General features: G+C 35.6%; 3 protein-coding genes across 3 annotated transcripts; all 3 read right to left on the bottom strand.

The window, feature by feature from the left end:
- Positions 1-55: 55 nt before the first annotated feature.
- LOC117918562 (E3 ubiquitin-protein ligase SP1) lies at positions 56-9057 on the bottom strand. The gene is made up of 11 exons (XM_034835309.1): positions 8638-9057; positions 8501-8553; positions 7443-7567; positions 7248-7343; positions 6944-7081; positions 6777-6842; positions 2248-2360; positions 2045-2155; positions 1400-1443; positions 1208-1316; positions 56-461 (listed from the first exon to the last, which is right to left on the bottom strand). Exons 1-11 carry the CDS (start codon positions 8709-8711, stop codon positions 359-361), a joined length of 1032 nt encoding a protein of 343 aa, XP_034691200.1. The 5' UTR covers positions 8712-9057; the 3' UTR covers positions 56-358.
- Positions 9058-10253: 1196 nt separating this feature from the next.
- LOC117918870 (GDSL esterase/lipase At1g54790-like) lies at positions 10254-12808 on the bottom strand. The gene is made up of 5 exons (XM_034835824.1): positions 12253-12808; positions 11977-12177; positions 11731-11897; positions 11384-11654; positions 10254-10547 (listed from the first exon to the last, which is right to left on the bottom strand). Exons 1-5 carry the CDS (start codon positions 12524-12526, stop codon positions 10261-10263), a joined length of 1200 nt encoding a protein of 399 aa, XP_034691715.1. The 5' UTR covers positions 12527-12808; the 3' UTR covers positions 10254-10260.
- Positions 12809-12963: 155 nt separating this feature from the next.
- Positions 12964-16319, bottom strand: LOC117917670 (glutamine synthetase leaf isozyme, chloroplastic-like). Its single transcript, XM_034834019.1, has 14 exons — positions 16243-16319; positions 15885-16147; positions 15743-15782; positions 15557-15660; positions 15403-15451; positions 15212-15318; positions 15039-15126; positions 14784-14912; positions 14594-14668; positions 13835-13888; positions 13706-13743; positions 13471-13630; positions 13341-13401; positions 12964-13254 (listed from the first exon to the last, which is right to left on the bottom strand). Exons 2-14 carry the CDS (start codon positions 16139-16141, stop codon positions 13115-13117), a joined length of 1302 nt encoding a protein of 433 aa, XP_034689910.1. The 5' UTR covers positions 16142-16147; positions 16243-16319; the 3' UTR covers positions 12964-13114.

Genomic DNA, 16319 nt, shown 5'->3' on the forward strand with positions numbered 1-16319 from the left:
TGTATCCAACATGGGTCACAAAAAACATAAACCATGGTTAAATCAATTAGAAAAGGAGACAATGTTGAGGGTATCTTAACTGCTATTTATGACATCAATGTACATGGTTGTCAAGTTTCTGATCGGGGATTTACAACTTCAAATGAAGGTTAAAAGGGAAAAAACCAAACCAAAAGACAATTGAAAATGATTAATCCACAGACAACAGTTTTTGGAAGAAGGTTTCTTAAAAGAGGAAATCAGATATGAGAGTTGTGTGATCTGATGCCATTATCATCATGAGTTCTGATCTCCAGATTCTTATATGTAAAACTTATGGGTTGAAGTTCTCATCTGGTTGCACTCTCATGCCACAGCTTTAGTGACGGAAAGTCCTTACTACCTGCTCGATCCGTCGTCGGCAAAGTGGACAGTTGGTCAACTGAGAAGAGCACATTGTACAACAGCACATATGGCCACACCTGAGAACCATGGACAGTAAACCATTTGCTCATTTTAAATTCTGAACAGGTCAACAAACAATAAATAGAACTAGAAATGGTTAAAAGAAAAGTTTTGTTTTTTCCCTTTTGTCTTAAATAGCATTTTAAACCAAAGGAGACAACCTGTGGAAACTGAATTATAAGTCAACCCCCTGTGGAAACTGAACTATAAGTTGATACCTCGTCCAAGGGTAAGGAATCACCATCAATGGACGGTAATGTTTCTTGCCCACAACAAATATAAAAAGAGAACAAATTTGAAAGATAAAGGCAGCAATTTTTCCTGACTAAGAATTACAGGCATATCAAGAACACTGTTTGACCATGCACCAACAATCATATGAGAAATGAGAGGAAGAGCCTGGCCTCAGGGTAGTGGGGTTCCCCCATGGCAACAGAACTTTCCTCCCCGTGCATATGCCCATCTCATCACCCAGACATTACCTGATCAGATGATATGACCACCTAATTTGTCAGATTATGAAAGTTTTAGGAGTTAGGACTAATTTTAACAGGCTGAAATTTGGCATTAAATATGTCCTACAAACATTAAATGAAGGGTTCAAGTGCATGTGCAATAAACCAGGCCAATTCTCTTATTCTCACAGCTGCCATGCCTCTGGAGTGAATATGACACACAATGAAAAAAGAAGCGGCAAGAAATGAAAAATAGGTCCAGCATCAAACAGTACCAAAATAAAATGAAGTGTTGTTGAAGTGCTTACGGGACAAAAACAGCATTGTATTCCTGCTCTAGGCAGATCACACATAGATCAGGCATTAGTCTGTCCCTTTTCGTATTATCTGATCCATTCTCATCCTTTTCATCAGGATCTGGAAAACATTTGCAACTTCTAAATACTATTTCCCAAAGGAAAAAAATAAAGAACATTAGAAGGTAAAGATATGGCAGTAACCTTCACTGTCTTGCCCTGATTTTTTAGAAGCAGCAGCAAGAACCCTGCACAGACAAGAGTATTTTAAGGCTTGTTTGTTTCAGGAGAAAATGGAAACCACATTGTTGATAATGATGGTATGCTATACCACTCAAAAGTTTTCAGTTCACCATGAGGGATAAGTAAGAAACCAGTCTATAGGCCAAAATGCAGAACCAGGAAACTATAATTTAATAACTAAAAAATTGAAACATTGGCTTCATTCAATTACAAGTTAGAGACATATTCATTCTGGAAGAATCCAAGTAATGATACATGTTTTCAAAAAATATTTTCAGAATGTCCTTTTCACTGGCCAGACCTAGCCTAAAAACCTCCAGAATGAAATAAATGAGAGTAAAGAACACTACATCTGCACCATACCATTGCTAAGGTACAAAAATGTATTGGAAATATGATCTAACAAAGACATAATGGAACCAATTTGGGGTACAACCTTTTCTAACATCTGATAGAAAACACAACTATTATGACATCCTATTACCAGTCACTACATTGAACCACCAGATCAGTGACGATTCATACATGGAAACATTTACCGGGGGGCAATGATAACAATATATGTGTCAGTTTCCTATGTAAGTAATCAAAACCAGTGAATGGTACCTTTTACGCAATTCCCAACAACGCTTTCTTTCCATGACATATTGGATAGCACTCTTAGCAATCAGATAAACTCCAAATACTGTAAACCCCAGAGAGGCATACCTGTACCACCTGAGGACAAATACATGTAAGGAAAAGGAAAAGAAAGAAAAGAAAAAGTATCATATGCGGTCTATCAAAAAAAAAGTTATCATATGTACAACCTTGCCCATTTGCCAAGATTTGCAACAAGATGATCAATACTTTTGGGAGAGACATAAAATGGTCCTTTATGGGGCCGCTGAATACGAATTGTTCCAACATCATCTTTGACAGCCTGATCATATATTAAAGAAACACGTATATAAGATTTGCAAAAAAAAAAAGGGGTATTCAATCAAAACTACCTGATCAATCATATAGATCTCCTCATACAAGTTCTTTAAACCTTCAATTGCTTATATGGAAGCTAGTATAAATAGAAGCTAAACATAGCATTCAACCTCTTAATGTAGCTATAAGAATTGGGAACAAAATAAATAAAGTTTTAAGACCCAACCACCAGAAAAAGCAAGAATGTCTACAGACTCAAAGTACAGACCATTATAATAGCTGCCATTAAAATCTATTTAGGGCCATATCCTTGATTAAATCCTTCGCATCCATGAGCCTCAGCACAGCATTTACAAGAATCTGAATCTCATAATAATTTTACTTTGAAAAAGTTTACTGAATAAGACAAAATTTTGATGAAAATTTATAATCAGAATATTGGTGTCAAAACTTCCTCAACAAAGTTCTGAAGAAGAAGAATAATGTATTGATATCAATATCAACATACAATATCTCCTCCCTCCCCCCTCCTCTTTTAGATAGGCAAACAAAAAATTTGTGGAGGCATACAAGAGGCACCAAATAAAGAAGAAAACACCACTGCACCAAAACAGCAAAATTATATCCTGGCATCTACAATTTAGATGATTTATGAAGTCCTAAAATGAATAATTAACCAACCCTAGCAGGACCATAGACCAATCTAAAAGGAACTCGATGAGGGCTTGATAAAAATCCTAGTTATATATCATAATGATATCAGAATCTCCATTGTTACCCAAGATTAGTCTGGCAGGGAATTGGGTCAAGTTGAAAGCCAACCCGATTTCAAATCCTCTTCCCTGAACTTCCAATTGGAGGTTTCAACCCAACATCAAGTTCGCCAGGTTCCATGGTAAATTGCTTTTTAAGTTTATATAGTCTCCATTATTGACATCTCAATAAGTCAAGCATACCTAAAAAGTGAGTTTTCAAAATAATACACCTAGCCAGATATACATAATAACATATACAAAAGAACAGCATAAATTTTTTTAAAGAAAATAAAGACATATAATAGAAACAATTTATATCAATTTGATTTAAGATTTTCTACCAAGTTCATATTTTTATTTAAAATATTTGCAATGTATTATAACTTGCAGCAAATAGATAGAAATTAAAAAACATTTGCAATCCCTGCTTCCTATCATGTTTATAATACACTTGCACAGAAGTTAAACTATTTGCAAGCAAGAAATCAAAACTGGCGATAAATATTGGGCAAAAAAAATTATCATCTTATATAAGATAAAGTGATAATCAATTTGAATTTAGGTTTCTTTCATGTTTATAAATTCCAGAAAAGTTAATTCATATTCCACCTTCATCTTTTGCTTTATAGACCCTAACTTTTATTGCTAATATTATAAAATATTATAAATTTCAAATTTTTTTCCTCATTTTTGGCAAAAACAAATACTAATGCATTTCATTTGACACTAAAGCAATACACATTATACATTTGAAAAGGGACGTATTATATTCTAAAAGGCACACTGCACACCAAGGTGCAAAGATTTCCTATAGCCTAAAAGTAATGCACAAGCCTAATTGAAGTAAGGCACACCATAAGTCACATGTGCAACCACAATTTTACAAAATAGTTTTTGATAGGCAAAAGATAATTTATAAATGGCACCTATCAAAAAAGGGGGCGCACCCCCAAGTACACAGGAATATGCAATTCTATAAAAATATCCCTGATTCAAATATAGTAATGTTTGTCATCTACTCATATATCACCAAATATGATCCAAGTTTCAATCTAAACAAGAAAAAACATCAAGTTTCAAGCATTTAAAAAAGGCATTCAACAAAAATTGCATTAAAATTTGCAATTATATAAACTCAGCATGCAAAAACATTCATCATAGATCACCAAATTCAATCCTAATTTCCATTTCCAACAAAAAGAAAAAAAAAAGAAATATGCAAAACTCCACATATCCACCACTTACAAAGCATCCAACAAGGCAATTGTCCAAATTTGGAATGGGGGTGGATTAAGGAGAGGTCTCATCCCTTTCAAATTTGAGAATATGTAGTTGAGGGCAGAGGGTTTTAAAGAATTGTTGAGAAATAGATGGGTGGGGATTGAAGAGTATGGCTTTTCCAGTTTTATTTTGACTAAGAAGTTGAAAGTTCTGAAGATTTTTTTGAAGAGATGGAATAGGAGGTTTTTGGCAATGTTTCTTACAGAAAGGAGTAGACCTTGAGTCAGGTGGCTTTTCGAGATTCTATTCTTCTGATGGAGGATGTTGGGGCCCCTGCTTCTCTAGGAGGGTCAATGATTGGGAAGTGGATATGGTCGAAAGGTTTTTCCTGAGATTACAAAGGTGGAAGGTGAGCAATGATGAGAAGAATAGATTGGTGTGAGTAGGGAAGAAGAGTGGTAAATTTTCTGTTAAAGCTCTGTATAATGTTTTGGAGTTGGGTGGTCCTTCAAATTTCCCAATTGTAGTCATTTGGAATTCTTGGGTGCCACCTGAGGTGAGCTTCTTTGCATGGAGGCTACTTAGGATAGAGTCTTAACATTGGATCATTTAAAGAGGAGAGAGTGGTCAATGGCAAACAGATGTTTTCGTTGTCATGAAGAGGAAGAATCGGTTGATCGCATTCTTATCCATTATGACAAGACTCGAGTTATTTGGCATCTTTTGTTTTCTCTATTTGGTGTGTCTTGGGTGTCGCCCTCTTTAGTGAGAGAGTTGCTCTCAAGTTGGCATCGGTCCTTTATGGGTAAGAAAAGGAAAAAGGTTTGGCGAGCTACTCCATTGTGTCTATTTTGGACAATCTGCAAAGAAAGGAACAAGAGGGTATTCGATAACAAAGAGTTGTATGTTCAAGGAATTAAACTTACTTTTCTTAGTAATCTTTGGACGTGGTCCAACCTGTTTATAGTTCCAAGTTCTTCCTCTATTGTAGATTTTGTGGATTGGTTAGAGGCTCAACGAGGGGCGTTGTTTTTTGTTAGTCCCACTTTCCGTTTTGGTGACGCTGTTAGGCGCTCTTTGTATACTTCCTCTGTAAACTTTGAGGTGCTTTTTTGGCATCTTTCTTCTTAATATACAATTTTTTTTACCTATCAAAAAAAAAAAAAAAGTTGTCCAAATTTGGAAACATCATCAACAATCATCTAAAATTGTCAAGTTGTCAAAATTTGAATATTTGTCCAAAAACTAAAACATTGGTCCAAACTCTAAAATAACATCCAAAAATTTTAAAATTGTTAAGTTGTCAACAATGCAAACATTTGTCCAAACTCAGGAAAGCCATGGCATTCCAGGCACATTTTTTCTTCTTCAGCTTAGCATATTTGAGCTATAAAGGAGTCAAATTTAGGGGGAAGGGGGATATATAAAGGTGAAGGCTTAGGCAAATTATGTTGTTTACCTTTTCTAAAAAAAAAAAAAAAAGAAGGAAAGAAAAAGAAAATAGAACATGGAGAGACATTGTCTTTCCTTATTTACTTTAAAAAAGGAAAACACAGAGCACAAAACAACATTTTTTGCCCAGCTTTTTTAATAAGAAAACCAGCAGCTAAAACAATGTTGTTTTGGTTGGGAGCCAAACACAAATGTGCCTTAGCACCTGGCTGCAAGGCATATGCATGAGCACCTAAGCAGCAGCTTTGCTTAGGTCCCTGCACTTCACACAGGTAAGGTGCTTCAGCAACAGCACCAGGCATAATTTAACAACAGTGGCCAGTGGGACACATCACATTAAACATTGATAAAATGATAACACATGTACAGCTTAAGTCAGCCAAAATGGAAAAATCCCGACCCAATCTCAGCTCAGGTAGCAACTTCAGCTTCTTAACCCAAGCTTGCATTTTGGGGATTGTTTAGCCTTGAACTACTCAAGTTAGATTCCTACCCACCACATATAACCACTTATTTTGCCATTCATTTACATCTCAATCCCAATGCCAACCCCATCCCTGCCCACCACACACAACCACTTAGGTTAATTCAGATTAGATTCAAGCTAGCAAGTTTCCCAACCCAACCTTAAGCCACATGGTAATCCCTTTTATGGAGTTTGCATTTTTCAAGTTAGGTCGGGCTCAAGCAGCTCAAGTTGAAGCCTAATGCCCACGTATGACCACTTCTTTGGCCTTTTGTTTTACCTCGCTACCCCAATCCCAGGTCCTGATCTGAATCTAGTCCAAATTCAATTCTGATTCAATCATTAGTCTAACCACCGCATATAAACATTTATATCACAATTCATTTATTTTCCACTCTCAAGTGGTTTTTTATAAACCATTGGTCACTCTTTTACCAACATAATGCGCTTAAAGTGGATAGCAATTGAAACAGTGTATATCTATGCAAAGAAATATCTGTCAATTTGGTAAAGTGGTGAAACATACCTCACCAACAACAGTCAAAGGTGTGCCAGTTGGAAGAACCCGCTCAATTCGCTTCACTCCGAGCATCTTAAAAACATAATTGCCAAAAATTAAGCTTGAAACAACGGCACATGCATGCAAAGGTGTGTGTCTTTTAAGTTAATTTGCAAACACTGAATAGGACAAACCTTGAGACCTTGGAGATAATCTAGTGTTCCACGTACAAGGGATCTCCCTGACTCCTCAAACACTTCACTTCCAACTGTCAATACCAAACCCGTGGCACCTCGGGCTCCCACTATATATGCCCGACCTGTGTCATCATCCTAGTACAAAGGAATTAAAACATATCAGATAGATCTTCCAAACCAATCCTTAGATTCTAAGTTGAATAAGGGTATATTCCAAGCCTTGAACTTAGGAGGGAAAGATAGTATTTAGTCCCACAAACAGACAACCCAGATATAACTATTTCCAGGAGACGTTTCTCACCAAGTACCAGGGAACCTCTTTACTCATGGACAACATCAAAGCCGAATCTTGTATCCACGAACCAGCATCATTGTGTTTCAGAAAATGTTGCTCTGCCTGAACAAGATAGAGAAGGTCATCAAACCAACTAAAAAAAACTGCAATATAAATCAAATGTGCAATAAAAAAATAAAATAAAACAAAATATCTAAGTACCGTTTCCTCCACAATTACACCTCGTAACCCACTATACTCGCATTTGATTGGTGTGTCAGAGCCAACTCTTCCAGATACCGTAACGACTAAAGGTAATACTTTGCATGCTGTATCTAGCAACTGTACTGAAATGGAAAAAGAATACAAAACTCTCATAATTTGGTAACCCACAATGCATTAATAATAATCCATTCAGTGACCCACAAAAATTTCAAATTGAAGTGCCTCTAAGGCCAGTTAATTTTGTATCATGAGAAGCATTGCTGGGATGATAAGACATTGAGTTGCATATAGCTCATAGTCTTTTTTTTCTTTTTTCTTTCTTCTAGTAAATAAATTATCCAAAATAAGAATAGAGAGGAATGTCAAGATCAGGTTCTATCAAGCAACAATATCATAAAACATTCTAGAGAAATTCAGATTAAGATTCCACATACTATATTATGATGTTAGCCATTATCACGGTTACGTCAGTTTTAAAAAAAAAACCTAAGACAAATGCCACATAATAATAGCCCAATCAAAGCATTTTTCAATGCAGAAATAGGAAGTTTAAAATAAGGAGCCAATGATGCTGAGGAAAAATAAAATTGCAAAGGCAAAACCAGCAAAGGGGACTCACGAGTTGCAAAAACTCAAGCTAAGGAAGATGAACAAGAAGGTCATAAAAACAATTCGATAGCTGAAAGGAAAAATATGGAGCAATACCAGGAGGAAACAAAGTGGCAGAATCATCCGAACGCCCAAGACCCACATCAACCAACAGCACTATAAATCAAAATCACTTCGCCCCAGAGAAAAAAGACAGGAAAGGAAAGGATAACAAAGAAAAGAAAAGAAAAGAAAAGAAAAGAGGGGAAATAAAAAAAAGTTGTGTTGAGTTTTTACGATTGTGCAGCCCCTAAGGCAACCACTCTGCATAGTTGAGGTGAGTGTTACATTTTTACAGGAAAAGCTCAAACTTTAATTTCTTTCTGTTATTTTTGCCCCCTTTTCCCAGTAGCCAAACAGTGGAGAACCGAAAGGTTCTAAGAAAACAAAATTCCCAATCCACGTACCCAAATCCTTCAATTGCTGAACTCGAGTAACCGACTTCAACGCCTCCGCATCCCTGCATCCACCAAACCAAAAATAAAATTCAAAAAACAAAAACAAAAACCAAAACCCAAATGCTAAAAACGTAGCGAGGCTTGACCTTCCACTGCTCCTTCCAAGAAGGTAAAGAGCAGCTGCGCTCAAACAGCAACTGATGCCACCCCACGGAATCATCCCGAAGCTCTAGAACCCAAAAAAGCCCTCAATTACCTCCTTTGCATGGAGAATTAGGGCTTTTGAGAGTGAAAGGTGAAATCGATCGCAAAGGTGATAATCAATTGAGATGGAAAACCGAAACTCGTGAGGAAAACGAGGAGAAAGTGATTCTCGGAAATGGAGAATGCTATAAAATTGAGAGACGAAGGTAGAATCGGATGCGAGGAGTGGAGTGGGAGACGAACAGGTGCTGGTTGGTGTGAAGCTTAGAGAGTCTGCTAAGATGCGCCCAGTAGGCGACGATGCCTATCCTACGCCCACAAACTCCCCGGTCTGAAATCCGTACATCGACCTACACCTTAATACCTTATGCCTCTTCGTTTTCTCTGTCCTCTCTTTTATATTGCCAAGGAAAAAAACATCAATCCCCGCCCAAAAAAAATATATATATATTTTTTATTATTATTATCAATAATTTATTGATATTATTGTTATCAATAATGTAAGAAAGGGACACGAAGATTCTCTGGTCTTTCTACTCTTCTATTGTACGGTCCAATTATTTATTCATTTAAATCCTATTTTATGAAAATTATTGGTTTAATAATAAGATAAAATAATAATTTAATTTATAGCTTTTATTACACATTAATAAAACAAAATTATTATTAAAAATATTCATTTAAATCCTATTTTATGAAAATTATTGGTTTAATAATAGGATAAAATAATAATTTAATTTATAGCTTTTATTACACATTAATAAAGCAAAATTGTTATTTTTTTATTATTAAAAACAAAATTCTATACCATTAAAAAATAAAAATATTAATCTAAACAATATTTTTAGGTCTAAATCTAATATTTTATTTGGTTCAATGATTAATCTAATCCAAAATTTCTAATATAGGTTCTTGTGAACCAAAACCATGACCCACTCTAATATCAATTCTTAAAAAATTAATTAACATTAATTGATAATTAATCAAATCTTTTATAATATTCCATATCACCGTAATTTGAATTATTCATTTGGGACTTAATAATAATATTATTACATTCCAATAAAATGGTTTTAAAAATATACATAAAAATAAAATTTTAACTTTATATCCATTTATCTTCTTCTTTTTTTCTCAAAATTTTGTCTTTATTTACATTTTTTTTATTTGCCTTTTTTCTCAAAATTTCCAATTTTAACCTTGTTCTTATTTATTTATTTTTAATTTTTTTGGCTTTTATCTCAAATTTTCCAACTTTAACCATATGAATATTACACTTCTTAGCAAAACATAGTTTGAGATCATTTCACCCATTCACCCCAAGAACCCTTTCTCAAATTTAGCATTAATATGTAGCCAAAACCCAACTCACTAAAATAAAAATACACCCACGTCAATCTACATTTTCACATACATTATTGTAACACTATCAAACCATTACAATATTTCAATTTTTTTGGTAATAATATAACTTGAATATTAGAAGAGTCTCTGACAATGATTTTAAAAAGCGTTTTTCGTATTTTTAACATTTAAAAATTTTTATTATTTAAATGTTAAAAAAATCAAAAACGTTTTCTAAAGCCAGTGTGGAACACACTTGGAGAAATGGTGAATTCAGTGAGGGGTGGGTCGGAGAATTTGCCCGTTAGTATTTGTGAAGAAACATATGAGTTTGCAGCTTCTGTGTAATGGTTTCCATCCCAATTCACATATTCGGTTGTGTTATCACAGGGCTTTGCAGTCACCAAGCTTCCATTCAGGCTCTTCGTCTGGCCGCAGGCTATCCGATTGTCAAAATTTAAGGGCGGCCCGCCGTAGCCGCAGCATGCCGCTATGGATTCCTTGAAGCCTGACAGTCACGAGTGATTGAAGGTTCATTCGAGTCAGCAAAAAAATGAGAGCTTTTCCTAAAACTCATCCTAAAATAAATGTTTGGCATTGTATAAATCATTCCTAATATTTTTAACCCTTGAAAATTTATCTTTTAAGTATTAAAAATGTTTAAAATATTTTTTAAAGTGCATTTGATAGTAATTCTAAAAATTGTTTTTGATTTTTTTAATATTTAAAAAATTTTATTTTTCAAGTATTAGGAATATTATAAACACTTATGAAAATTACTATAAAACACATTCTAATAAAGTCTGTTTTGAGTGATTTTAAAAAGTATTTTTAGCATTTTGAATAATAAAAATTTCAAAGTATTAAAAATATTAGAAATGTTTTTTAAAATTGTTATCAAATACACTCTTATAAAGTGTTTAGTTGTGATTTTAGAAAACGTATTTTATCTTTTTAACATTTGAATGATAAAAAATTTCAAATGTTATAAACGCTTCAAACTAGCTTTTAGTGTTTTTGGTATTGATTATAGAAAGTATTTCTAATATTTTTAATTTGTAAATGACGAAAATTTTAAACTATTACAAAAACTAGAAACACTTCCTAAAATTACTATCAAACTTACTCTTACTCTTATATAAACTTTACAAAGTGTTTCTTAGGAAAAATATTATAATTGATTTTTTAAATTTTTTAATTTTTATTAGTATTTGATAAAGTTTGCTAAATATTTTTTAAAAAACATTTTTTAAACTAAAAGTGTTTCTTAAAATGAATTTATAAAAGCATGTAAGTTTTTCTTTCTTACTCAACAACCAGCTTTTAAATATTCGAAAAACTTACCTAATTGAGAAAAATTTGCAATGAGGTTGAGCTTAATAGCAAAAATATCAACGTAAGTGACATTAACTTGCGGGAGTTGGCTGCCAAGCTTGGCGCAGAGACCGTGCAGTTGCGAATTGAAAAGCTTAGCCGCGCGATTATGAGAATTAACGCATCCAAATTGATCCAATTTCGATGCATCTTTTCCGAACGTCGCGATGATTCTAGGCAAACATCCTAGAGGACCCATCCCATGAATCCACAAGTTCCTCGCCCCTTCGTTGTACAGTCTCTGAAACCATCGAAAAAAGAAAAATCAATTCGGATTTTCCTGGAAAATGCTCAGACGAGAAAAGAAAACGCACAACCTCAACTCCAGCTTCGAATTCTGAGAGTATGGTTGGGATGAATGCAGCCACTTGGTCTTCTGATTTCGAGTAGAAAGCACCGTCAAGATCATTCTGTCCCACATCGAAACCGTAGAGTCCATCCCTGAAATAGTCTTCTAAGGGGAGGATCTTCTGTAACTTTTTGTCTGAAAATCCATGCCAGAAACTGTTTTCAATTCCTTTCATGGAATGTGAAGTATGAAGAATTGCAGATCTTTCCCTTACCTTTTCCCAGTAGTTCAAGAACCCGGGCCTTGAATCGGATGAACTGCGCCACCTGAAGCCCGAACGAGAAGGGACTAAGAGAAGCGGCATTGGCCGGAAGTATGGTCGCCCCTCCAGTGGCGAAGTTGCAGCCCGTTCGGAAGCTTGGGGCGCCGATGGAATCCAGATATGCGTTTAGGTATGGTAAGTCCATTGAATCCACTGCATATCAGCATACAAATTTAGACTACCGGTTTTGACACATTTTCCAGGAAATTTTTTGAAAAGATACGTTACTGAGAAAATCAATGATCAAGCGGCCATCACAGAACCGGCCGGACGGCTTGTTGAAGTAGGTTTCTCCGTTCGGGGCGCCTACTGGAAAAGCAACTCCAGCTGCCAGGCCGCCGGTGTCGGAATTCGAGTCCCCAAAGTTGAAAACGGCCGGGTAGGTGAAGTTGGAGGGGCTAATAACAGGCAAATATAGTAGAATTAAGGTTGGAATCCAAGGAATTAAGATTTTGAGAGTCATGGCAGGGGAATTTGTCTGATTTTTGGAGCCTGAAACCATGGATCAAAGAAGATATAATCCAGTTTCTTGAAGTGGTGGGAACGCAAACCAGGAGTTGGTGGTAGATGGGTGCCTTGCAAGTTGAAAGAAACTGAGAAAAATGAAAGGGACATATTAGATTATTAGTAGCTTGTTATCATAATTTGTGCTTAATCAATCCACTTACAAACCCAAAAAAACCGAAAATTTCACTGTAAAAAGTGCATGGAAACGGGAAAATGGTTCATGAGGCATTGCTCAGGTTGCTTTTGGGGGTGGTGTTTGTTGTTTTATTTAATTCTAAATAGAACTTTAATACTTAATAGTGTTAAATATTAGGTTATTTATTTTTGTAATATTTTATTTCTATTAAGTATTAAAAAAAAAGTTACATATTTTGGTTTTTTGTATTTAGTAAAAAGTTTATAAAAAGTCATAAAAAAATAGAAAAACAAATAATCTAAATTCTGAAAATAAATTGTTTTCAGCAAAAAGTAAAAAAAACAAACGCTTAGTCCTTTGCCTTAGACTAGTTTAGTTTACAAGCAATACTACCTACTCTGCTATCATCTATTTGATTTCCATTTTTGCCTATTTTTCGGGTTTTTATTAAACTTTCATGGACAGCTTCTGCGCAGCTAGGGCCTCAGCCTCCAGTGTTGGCTCCCACAGTATTGTAGTCTCGGCCAGTAACGATGTCACCACATAAGGATCCATGTTAGAAGCCGGACGCCGGTCTTCCAAGTAACCTAAAAGCAATTCAAAGTAACAGAATCAGTCAGTCTGAAATGACAAAAACAGAAGAAGAGAAATAGTCCTTGTTCCAGTTACAAACCTTTGCCATTTTTCTCGGTGTCTCGCCCCACACGGATTGAGCAACCTCTGTTAGCCACTCCCTGCAAGTTATATATGTAAGTTTCAAGGGGAAAGCTGATTTCCATTGGTGCGAAAGCTTCAGGACATACCCAAGAAAAGGTGTCAATGCTGGCGGTTTCGTGCTTTCCTGTGAGCCTTCTTTCATTACCTTCCCCATAAGCACTAATATGCTTCTCATGTCGAAGGGAGAGATTCAAAATTGCCTTCTTGATCACCTCAAAACCTCCATCCTCTCGCATGCTCTTAGTACTGTTTGAATGACAATCAATCAACTATTACTTAAAAGTTCAAACCCGGAAAATGTACGTACAAATGGTATGATACCTGTAGTTAGTGTGACATCCTGCACCATTCCAGTCACCCTGCAAAATATGGGCAAAAGGGTGGATGGGAAGTGGTTTTGAGTATTCAAAATGATGACTCCAAATTGGAAGAAATGAAGAAGAAAACTACCTCTATTGGTTTTGGATCGAGTGAGAGCACAACCCCTGCTTGTTCTGTTATTCTCTGTGGAAAAAACACAGCCATTAGATTTTAAGTTTACATAGATTTAGGGTTTTAATTTGGACAAGTTACTCGGATTGATGGTTAACCCAAACCCATTTCAAATTAAGAAACAATCAACATGAACCCAACTCAACCCAAACTTTAACTTGAGGTACTAAACTAAAGTTCAACTCGACCTCACTTCTTTAGGTTATGGTTGAGTTCAGGTTAATCCAATTAAAATTGGGTTATATGATTCAAAATTCATTCCTAATGTTATTTTAAAAAAAAAAAATTTATATATTTATACCAAAATTTAGATGGTAAATAAGACAAAATTTTAAGATAGTAATAATAAAAAAAGTAAAAATAAATTTATATATTACTAAAAAAAAGAAAAAAATATTATAATTTGATATTTTTTTCTTAAAAAATCTAAAAAGAAAATAATATTAATATATAGAATAATATATATTATAAATAATATAAAAGTATTAAATTATGTTTAAGTCATCTGAATGTTGACCCAAATCCAATCCAAATTGAATTGATATTGAAAAAACTTGACACAAGCCCAATTTGAGTATTAAAAAAAATTGCCCAAAACCATCCAAACATCAAATTGAATTTGGGTTAGGTTGGGCCAACCTACCTATATTGCACCCCTACATACATTGCATTCTTGCAACTCCTACATGCCTGATAAATTGGAAAGAGGAAAAATACCTCAAGGATGTATCTGGAACACCAGATGTGGTCTCCAGCTTCAATGCCAACACTTGGACCAACCTGATATTCCCACTGACAAAGGGCAATGGAAGTAGAGGTCATGGCTAAGAACTTGGAACAGTAAGTAGACGATATCAAACTGAAGTTCCTAGACACAAGCTAGGAAGGAGAGGTGGAAGATAAAAACCTGGCCAGGCATGACCTCCCCATTGGTGCCACTGATATTGATACCAGCATAGAGGCAAGCCTTGTAATGGGCATCTGATATGTCGCGCCCGAATGACTTGTCTGCTCCAGCACCACAGTAGTAAGGACCCTATATCAGAATTTAGCAGATCAACAAACATCTCTTCTGATTCCTCGTTGTTTCATGTTCTAAATGTAAGCGAAACTATGTGGAAATGGTACATGGTTTGTGCCTTGAGGTGGTAAAGAAGCTTACTTGGGGGCCAGGATAACCTCCAACAGGCCAACCCAGAGGCCACTTCACATTTGTTTGGAGTAGGGTGTACTCCTGCTCTATCCCATACCTAAATTCCCCCGAAAAAGGGGTCTTGCCACATAAGAATCTGTTATGAGTATCACAAAATTTCAAGTGTGGAATTGGCAACATACCATGGAACTTCATTGATGACCTTCTGACTGCTGAAGATCTCAGCAGCTCCGTGCCGTTTGTTTGTTGGAATGGGCTCTCCAGCAGGGGTGTATGAATCACAGATCACCTTCATATGGCCAGATAAAATCCATATTAATCTTCAGTCATCTTTAGGAAATCACTAGTTTGAGAGCATGGTTCTGTTTCTCACCAAAATGTTGTTACCGCCTCGAAAAGGGTCCTTGAAGATTGCTTGAGGACTGAAAAAAGGCCAGAAAGGATATAAACAAAAAGGGCTGATTCTTAAAAACATAGGATCCTCAAAAGGCTTAGAATTGAGCTCTGAATTTTAATGGAGATCTTACTATAAAATCACTTCACTGTCCTCTCCTGGGGCTTGCCCTGTACTTGATCCATCATAGTTCCATTTGGGAAGCTCAGAAGGGTGTTTGACAGGCTTTGAGATTGTCTGCAGATGAAAAATGGAAAATCACAAAACTAAAAATAAGCTAAAACTTCAAGATGATATCATCACATATGTATATATATACCCTCGATTTGCTGCGAAGATCGATCCCTGACCCTCCAATCCTGACTCAAACCACAAAAGTTTCTCATTAACCAACTGCCATTGTAACTATCATTTTAACTGTCACTAACTGAAGCTATACTATGGAGGAAGATGGTATATACCAGATGTACTCAGCAATGATTTTATCAGTGTAGGGAGTGATGTCTAGATTAAGCAAATCTTTGAGCCGGTTAACAGTACTGCTTTCAGACTGCAGAGCAAGAACTCTGAATCTAGCAGAGCTTCTAGAAGTTCCCTTTTTTCTCTGATTCAACAGAAGAGAGTTCCATAATTTTGCTGTCATGGGCCTTGCAGTGAAGGAGCTCGTGGGAACCACCCGCACTTGACACTGCACTGAAGGTGCTGATATATGAGCCATCTTCACCTGTTTGAAGTGGGAGAAGTACACATATCAGCCTACATTTACATATGAATCACAAATACAACCAAAGACCAAGAGAGAAAAAAAAAAGGCCTTACTGGGAAAATGGAGGAAAATCTAGCTTGAGGGTGTGAGTTCTTCTGGTATATTTTTAAATATCTCAGATAGAGAGATG

This window comes from Vitis riparia, chromosome 7 (genome assembly GCF_004353265.1).
Source record: "Vitis riparia cultivar Riparia Gloire de Montpellier isolate 1030 chromosome 7, EGFV_Vit.rip_1.0, whole genome shotgun sequence".
NCBI classification, from domain to species: Eukaryota; Viridiplantae; Streptophyta; class Magnoliopsida; order Vitales; family Vitaceae; genus Vitis; species Vitis riparia.

Bases quoted from the DNA above. Each gene is read 5' to 3' on its own strand.
- LOC117918562 (XM_034835309.1), bottom strand. From the start codon at position 8,711: ATGATTCCGTGGGGTGGCATCAGTTGCTGTTTGAGCGCAGCTGCTCTT. The intron at 2,156-2,247 runs GTTGTACATATG...ATTTGTCCTCAG, and splicing joins AATCTTGGCAAATGGGCAAG to GTGGTACAGGTATGCCTCTC. The intron at 1,317-1,399 runs GTTACTGCCATA...AATGTTTTCCAG, and splicing joins ATCAGGGCAAGACAGTGAAG to ATCCTGATGAAAAGGATGAG.
- LOC117917670 (XM_034834019.1), bottom strand. From the start codon at position 16,141: ATGGCTCATATATCAGCACCTTCAGTGCAGTGTCAAGTGCGGGTGGTT. The intron at 15,452-15,556 runs GTAAGATCTCCA...GCCTTTTTTCAG, and splicing joins GACAGTGAAGTGATTTTATA to TCCTCAAGCAATCTTCAAGG. The intron at 13,889-14,593 runs GTATTTTTCCTC...TTTTTTCCACAG, and splicing joins GTTCCAGATACATCCTTGAG to AGAATAACAGAACAAGCAGG.
- LOC117918870 (XM_034835824.1), bottom strand. From the start codon at position 12,526: ATGGTTTCAGGCTCCAAAAATCAGACAAATTCCCCTGCCATGACTCTC. The intron at 12,178-12,252 runs GTAACGTATCTT...GCTGATATGCAG, and splicing joins CTTGATCATTGATTTTCTCA to TGGATTCAATGGACTTACCA. The intron at 11,655-11,730 runs GTTGTGCGTTTT...CGATGGTTTCAG, and splicing joins AATTCGAAGCTGGAGTTGAG to AGACTGTACAACGAAGGGGC.